This window comes from Netta rufina (genome assembly GCF_964035555.1).
Source record: "Netta rufina genome assembly, chromosome: 2".
NCBI lineage: Eukaryota > Metazoa > Chordata > Aves > Anseriformes > Anatidae > Netta > Netta rufina.
Genome location: NC_140124.1, coordinates 24,165,656 through 24,174,078, shown reverse-complemented (window position 1 = coordinate 24,174,078; position 8,423 = coordinate 24,165,656). Strand labels below are relative to the sequence as shown.

General features: G+C 46.8%; 1 protein-coding gene across 1 annotated transcript; it reads right to left on the bottom strand.

The window, feature by feature from the left end:
* Positions 1–6,214: 6,214 nt before the first annotated feature.
* Positions 6,215–8,080, bottom strand: FZD1 (frizzled class receptor 1; the record flags this gene model as incomplete). Its single annotated transcript, XM_084282686.1, has 1 exon — positions 6,215–8,080. One exon carries the CDS (start codon positions 8,078–8,080, stop codon positions 6,308–6,310), a length of 1,773 nt encoding a protein of 590 aa, XP_084138812.1. The 3' UTR covers positions 6,215–6,307.
* Between the last annotated feature and the right edge of the window lie 343 nt (positions 8,081–8,423).

Sequence of the window (8,423 nt, the reverse complement as noted above, 5' to 3'; positions counted from 1 at the left end):
GCATTGTAGTTTAACAGTTAACCATGAACATCCCACTTATGTGCAGTCACGTCACATCCCGTATTACGAGCATGGCTACAAAGCCTTGGGATATGGGGAGAAGGCAGGGCTTGTGGGGTCTCCCAACTGCAGCATTTCACATGACATTGATGACTGAACACGGGTCTTCATTAAGCGTTGTCTGACTAGAAGACTAGAGTTTATTTATTCAACCTCAAGATAAGCAACTTAATGCTGCTGATTTGAATGCAAACAAGGGCAAGACCTCATGCATGGAAGACTCTCTGATGTGGTTACACTGGAAGTTTAGACTAAACACAAGTTGAGATCTGAAACACAGTTGTCAAGGCCTACAAAATCAGGATGTTTTCTTAAAATATTTAAATTTTTGTAAGTGTTTTCTACAACTAAACTGTCAAAGTGGTATTGCTCTTATCTGCAAGTTGTTGCACATGCATATATTGCTTATTAGGGACTATTTTGCTAATTCACTGAAATCCCTCTCATGACAGAAACAGTATTTGCATCTCCATTCAGTGTTCATATAAGGAGTTATTACTGACCTCAAATGACTACGTAAATGCAATTAAGCCTTTCTTCTTTCTTACAGGACATAATATTATCTAGTCTGCTTTAATAGAGCTGTTGGGCTACTCTCAAATCAATATGGGGTCTCAAATGCTTGTGATGTGTTCAGGATCCAATCCTTGCGTGCTTAGTTTGTCCTTACACAGTTATTTCACATCTTAAAGTGTTTGGGGACTTCTAAAAACTGAACTGTGCAAAGCAAAGCCTAAGCCTAAACCACCAAGCCTTACTTACTAAACCCACTCTAACCTATTTTTAAAATTATGGTACTACTATTTCAAAACTGATCAGGAACTTCAGAACAAAGCCTTTCCCTGGTGACATTTCTGTGTGGTAAACACACAGGCAAGGGGCTCAATCTAAAACAAGAAAAGCAATATTCCCTCTCTCCATATGAATGTGAATCATTGCCTAAGCCTTCCAACTCAACCTGTAGACTACAGCAAGTCAGCTATGTGTGAAATTCCCACAGCTCCGGACCAGAGAATGACCCTCACTAATGGAATCATGCAGCAGAAGGACTTAGATTTTGAATCAACTTTCGCATTCGGAATCTATATTATCTATTTGTTCTACATTTGCATAATATGCAGAACAACGGTGCTCTGGTTCGGCAAATGCAAACAATAATTAATAAAAAAATAACAGAAAGTAGGGTGGGGAGAAGGAGGTGTTTATATTTAGGGTTGATTTTACACAGCATTGCCACATACTCCTGTGGTGCTATCACTGCAAACTTCTATTAAATGCGCTGCAATTCCAGTGTTTGAGCACTAGAGGGTCAGTTTGTGATGAAAATGGAGCCTTACCTCAGTTTCCTTATTTTTACAGGTAAGCAATTTAACCTCATATCACCTATTCAGCTGTCATGAGAAATTCTGCTTCAGCTGAAGCTTTCTGATGCCATGCAGGACTGGGATGGGCAAGTTGATACACAAATGCAAACTTTTTTTTTTGCAAAAGTACTATCAATAATTGTAAGGTACCCATGTCACACCAAAACCATGACAGATTTCCCTGTTTGGCTGCTGAGTGCACACATTTCAAAAGGATCATCAGGTTGGTTTGGAAATTGTCTCTTGTGACTGGGAGGGACAAAAGACAGATGAGGTATTAGCCTGTAGCCCATTTTCAAAAATACTCATCCTATGCATTTACAGAAGCCTCTTTCCATACCTTTGAATACAAAAAATGCAACTACCATCCATTTGAATGAAAGAAATCCTCAGCACCACCTGTAATTGCACTTGTGCCCAACAAGAATTACTGAGATGGCAGCAGAAAGGTGGGCACCATTCATGGGGCAGAATTTAGGCCCTGCAGACTGCAGCCTTTCCATTCAGTTGGCAGGGAGGAAGGAAGAAGCAACATTATGAAAAATACATGCATGGACTAGAAATTTGGGGCATTACAAAATGAACTAACCAGAAATCCTTCCTCTTCCCAATAGGATTTGTTATGGAAACAGCATATAATTTCATTCCAATACCACAAATTTGCCACTACATTAAAGAGCATTAGTGTTACTGAAGGATGAACAGTAAATCAGCATCCCCAGTTCTCCAGGCTATAGCTCTCTTCGGTGGAATGGATAGAGTAACTTGGTAATTCCCACTGCCTCCTCATTTCAAGCTATTAATATATCCTGTGAGGGACAGCAAAGTTGTTGACTAAGGAATGCCTTAACAAGTACTTCTAAACCAAGAAACTTTGCTATACTACAGTTTTTGTTCTTACATTATCCAGCTCATCAGGGACAAGAGGAGAACTGGGCAACACTGCTTCTTTTCAGACAGTGATACTATCTCAGGAAAACAAGGTACATCAGTTATACAGATGGTGTTGTAAAAAATCCTATCTAAATTCCCCAGAGCAGTGGATAGATTTGGTTTTAGAGAGAGGTAAAGCATCAGAGATCACTGCAACATGCCCATGCAAAGGACACCTCTGTACCATATTAGTAAAAAGGCTAAAATAATGTGTTGAAAAAGAGAAGCATAAGAAAGTAGGGAAGTTTCACAGATGGCACCACTGCATTCAGTAATGACTGTGAGCTTTGCAAATTACAGCATTGTGAAAGTTCATAAAAATTAGCAAACAAAAAGTGAGGCTTTCCTGCTATATGAGTCAAGCCATTTGAATGATTATACTGTGCTCTCTAGTGTATTTATCAAAATAACGAAAACTTAGCACTGAATTCAGCTCTGCAATCTACGGAAAAATTCCCAAGCTTTGAAGAGGGCCCATATTTGTTGCAAACCATGAACTGCAAATATTAGCAACATTTTACTTCATAAATAAACTATAATTCCATTACTGATCTTTCAAAAGTATTTTTTTTTTAAATTGGTCCTCCCATCCCTACCACAAATGCAAAGTCTCTATTACAATTTAATGTGTCCTCCCATGCATAAAGAAATCACATACATTCAGCTGCAAGAAGACAGATCAGTCAGAATGGCTTAAATGTAATTATACATTGACCAAAAAGAATTCCATTGCAAATGAAACTGAATGGCTTGTAGTTCAGGTTATTAGCTGCATGCTGACCAGTACAAATTTAAATGCTAAAATATTGAAGAAGGAAAAAAAAAAAAAAAACTTGTAAAAAATGTGGAAAACAGGGAAAGCAGGAACTACGTTTATGTAAAACAAATTAAAAAAATAATGAAAAAAATTCCATCCTCTTGTCTCACATCATTGGAGCAGAATTTTTTTTTAAGCTTCCCTTACTTCTCTACAGCTGTTTATGCATCACTATTTGAAAAAAGTAAACGTGCCAAAAGTCATTTACATCTTTCTCTAGCTCTACAGATTGAAATGCTGTATCATCTTGTAACACTTGAAATCAGAAATCAAGTGTCATAATTAGCCAGTCTTTCCTCAGAAAACCATGCTTCCAGAATGGCACTTGGAACAATGAATATTTACAAAAAAAAAAAAAAAAGCAAAAAAAAAAAAGCATTGCATTGCACTGAAACATTTAAGAATGTGTTTAGTTTTCACAAAGCTGAAATCCTTCCATGAACATATCATTTAACTCTGGATTTACCAAACAGTTCAAATTCAGGAAAACAAAACTATTTTACTCATTAAAATATTCTGACAATATTGCAACATAATCTGAGTGTCATTTTTGAGCAGTGAGAAAATCTTTTTTTATTATTTTAGCAGCAAAGGGAGAAGAAAGGCTAAGTTTAGCGGACCCTTTTCTTTAACAACAAGAAGAAAAAAAACAACTGGTGAGCTTCTTTCTTCTCCGGCCATATAGCAGATCTCTTCTTGGATTTCACACCACCAACCATACCCTGTCAGAGATCTTGAACAGTTTACATTACTTCTTTTGAAGGATTAATCTAGACCAGCCCAGAGATAAAAACCAAAAAGCACAATGAATTCCTACACTGAATTCCAGCTTGTTACTGTGAACTCAACATAAGAAAAGAAAAAAGGAATCCCACACATCTTGTAGTATACACACTGCTTTCACACAGCATTTGAGTTAGTGAGAGGAATACGTAAAAGGACAAGATAGTTTTGTACAAAACCTCCATTTATTTCAGAGAAATTAAAAATATGGTATTTAATATATATAAATTTCTATTCCTCTATAAATATAGATGATCTTGTGATAATGAACAGAAATAAATGCATACCAAATTCAAATAATTTTGCATTTCAGGGTATGGTAGCCATAGATAATGTTTATGAACCTAAATACAGGCATTTGTAATATAAAAAGTTTAAAACAATACAATCAGGAGAGAAGCATTCTGCTGGTTTTCATACAGAGGACTAAATATTCAAATGCATCTGTTGAAAGTTACATTTCATTTTTAACCTTTTTTTTTCTTTTGTAACAAGAAGTACAATCCCACACACCCAGGAGAATACAAGGCAGTAGATATACTGCACACATGATACCAAATCTTTGTAGTATGTGATGTTATTACTGAACTCAAAAAAAAAAAAAAAAAAAAAAAAAGACAGCAGAGGCTCTTTAAGGACTAACATCCCACCAGAGTACTTAGACATTCTGGTTTTCTGTTTTCCCTTCCTTTGTTTTTACTACTGAAAAAAATCATCACACCCTCATAATTTGTAATGAATTAAATGTCAATGAATTAAAATTCAGAAGAATGGCAATGGCTCAAATGCTTCCAAAATGAAGAGCCAGCTTATGGATTTAATTAAAAAAAAAAAATCTGAATGCTGCATTTTATTCTGATGAAGCTCTCTTTACTGAGCTCATATTTCCTGATCCTGTTTGCACTGAACCCTCTGCTAACCTCAGTAAACACCAGCAGGGCAGCAAGGCGTTCCAGGTAGTTCTCCCTCAACATTTTCGTTACCAGAAGAATGTGAACATGCACAAGCTGCCCCGTGATGACAGCAGGAGCTGCAACTGACTCCCGGGTTCAGATTCACAGTCAGGCTCTATCTTTTTCCTCCCAGAACTATGCACCTTGTGACAGACAAGACCAATAATCTCATTTCTACGGGAGAACCCAGAGCGGACACCTCTCAGTTTGATGACTGGAAAATTCATTAGGTGGGTTTAAAAAAAATAAATAAATTTTTATTTTTTTTTTTAATAAAAAGGAAGTTTGGTATATCTACGTCCCCATTCACCTCTGAAGCCATCCAACATGCTACAGGTGCAGACGGTATTCGACCTCAACTCCTGGCCAAAGCCAAACAAAACCTGCCAACTCTTTTTCAACTATGTGGTGCATTTAAATAAATTTAAAAAAAAACGAGAAAGGGCAGCCAGCAGCCAGCCCCCCTTGTACAGGGCACCACGGCGATGCTCTCTCTCCGGAAAAAGGCCGGACACACCTTCGAGCAGGGCAGGCCATTGTTTTTCCCCCCTCCAAAAGAAGGGCCTGACTCGGGCGTGCAGGGCTTGGCTTTACTGGGGCTGGCCGAGGCATGGCGAAGCGCGGTCCCACAGCGTGGCCATGTCCCCACGGCGTGGCCGGGTGACTGTCCTGGCTGCCCTGTCCCCACCGTGGGGCAGGGAGGCCGTCAGGAAGCGGCGCTCCTCCCCAACCCCACCTCCACCTCCACATACCTCTGGCAGGCTGGGAGCAGCACCCAGCCCGTGTCGGGAGGCGCCCTAGGCAGTCACAGCCGCCTCAGTCCAGGCCCTGCTGCTCATGCAACTGAAACTCCAAGCAAAGCCATTACAAAACCTGTGGGGGGGAGAAGAAAGGGGGTTGTTTTGGTTTCTTTTGCCGGTAATTTTTTCCCCATCCTGCCCTACAAAATAAAAATCCAATGCCTCTTTTTTTTTTTTTCTCTCTTTAAAAAAAGGGGAGGGCGAGGAAGCAAAATCTGCAAACGGGTTAAAAATGTCCTAAATAATTAAAAAAGTGAGACTTTTTGTAATTTAAATACAAATATACTTACAAAATCTTACAGAGGCTATTTACATCCCTCTCCCCCAACCTTACAGTACGTTCAGTTCCTACAGGAGACAGTGAGAGAGAGGAGAGAGGAAGAAAAAAAAAAAAAAACAAGTCTGTCCCAAGCGCAGGAGTTTCCCACCTGACTTTTTCCTCTGCTCCCCGTCGCCTGCAGGACGACAAGCAGTCCGCAAAGTTTGAAGTTTGCTGGGGCTGGATAAGCGCGAGCATGCGGCCGGTATCGGGGCACGGCAGGCGCTCTGCGGGCAGAGCCCGGGTCCTCCGCCCGCCCGGCCCCCCGGCCGGGGGTCTCAGACGGTGGTCTCGCCCTGCTTGCTGTTGGTGAGCCTGGTGTAGAACTTCCTCCAGGAGTTCAGCGTTTTCCCCGACCAGATCCAGAAGCCCGAGGTGATGCCCACGATTAAGGTCATGAGATACTTGATCATGAAGACGGTGAAGTCAGGGCTCATGGGTGGGTGATGGCTGCTGTGGTTATTAGGACAGGGGATGGCATAGCTCTTACAGCTCTGCGTGACCCAGCTCCTTTCCCACTGTTCCCTAAAAGCTTGCTCGTAAAAATAGCAGGCAATGACGATGGTGGCCGGCACCGTGTAGAGGACGCTGAAGATGCCTATCCTCACCATGAGCTTCTCCAGCTTTTCTGTCTTGGTGCCATCATGCTTCATGATGGTCCGGATCCTGAAGAGGGACACAAAGCCGGCCAGCAGGAAGGAGGTGCCGATGAACAGGTAGACAAATAGGGGGGCCAGCACGAAGCCCCGCAGCGCGTCCACGTTGTTGATGCCCACAAAGCAGACGCCGCTGAGGACATCCCCGTCTACCTGCCCCAGGGCCAGGATAGTGATGGTCTTGATGGCTGGCACTGCCCAGGCAGCCAGGTGGAAGTACTGGGAGTTGGCCTCGATGGCCTCGTGGCCCCACTTCATGCCGGCGGCCAGGAACCAGGTGAGGGAGAGGATGACCCACCAGATGGAGCTGGCCATGCCGAAGAAGTAGAGCATCATGAAGAGGATGGTGCAGCCCTCCCGCTTCGTGCCCTGCGCCACGGTCCGGGAGCCGTCCTCGGCGAAGCGCTCGTTGCAGACCACCCTCTCCTCCAGCAGGAAGCCGGCGATGTAGGCCACGGCCACGGCCGTGTAGCAGCCCGAGAGGAAGATGATGGGCCGCTCAGGGTAGCTGAACCGCTTCATGTCCACCAGGTAGGTGAGCACGGTGAAGAGGGTGGAGGCGCAGCAGAGCACAGACCAGATGCCGATCCAGGTGCGGGAGAAGCGCAGCTCCTCGGGCCCGAAGTACATGAGCCCGTAGAGGCGGCCGGGCTCGCAGGGCGCCCCGCAGTCCTTCTCGCCCAGGAAGCGGTAGTTCAGGTAGGAGGGCACCTTCAGCGCCCGCGGGCAGGAGAAGCGCCCGCGGGGCTCGCCGGACCCCGAGCCCCCAGCCCCGCCGCCGGCGCCCCCACGCTGGGGGTTGCTGGTCCAGCTCTCGGGGTGCAAGGCGGGCGTGGGGGTGCCTCGCTCGGAGGCGTTCTGCCCCACGCACAGCTCGCCGGCCCCGTGCACCGGGAACTTCTCGCAGCGCAGCGTGTCGGGCCACTGGAAGCCGAACTTGTTCATGAGGGCCTCGCAGCCCTGGCGGGCGCGCTCGCAGAGGGAGCGGCAGGGCGGCAGGGCCTGCTCCAGCACGGTGCAGACGGGCGCGTACATGGAGCAGAGGAAGAACTTGAGCTCGGCCGAGCACTGCACCTTGACCAGCGGGTAGAACTGGTGCACCTCCAGCCCCGCGTCCTCCTGGTTGGTGTGGCCCAGCAGGTTGGGCATGATGGTCTGGTTGTAGGCGATGTCGGTGCACAGCGGGATGGAGATGGGCTGGCAGTACCCGTGGTCCGGGATGGAGATGCCCCGCTCGCCGTTGTACTGCGGCGCGGGCGGCTGCCCCCCGGCCGGCAGCGCCGCCGCCCACAGCAGCAGCAGCGGCAGCGGCACCGGCAGCAGCCACCGGCACCGGCACCGGCACCGGCCGCCGCCAACTTCGCCGCCGGCCGCCGGCCCGCGCCGCTCGGCCATGCTCAGTCGCTGCCGGGCTCCCTCCGCCGCCGCCGCCGCGCCGCTCCTCCGGGCCCCGAGCTGCGGCTCATGAAGGGAGCGGCGGGCAGGGACGGGGCAGCCCCGGCCGCCACTCGCTCTGCTGCTGCTGCTCCTGCTGCTCCTGTTGCCGCTGCTGCTGCTGCCGCCCGCCCCGGCAGGCAGCGCCCGCCGCCCTCTCTCCCTCTCTCCCTCCCTCCCTCCGTGCCTCCCTCCCGCCGCCACCGCCTCCTAGCGCCGCCGCCGCCGCCGCCGCCCGACCATTTGTGCCGGCCCCCCGAGCCCGCGCGCCCTCCGACCGGTTTCCAGGCGCCCCGCAGTCTGC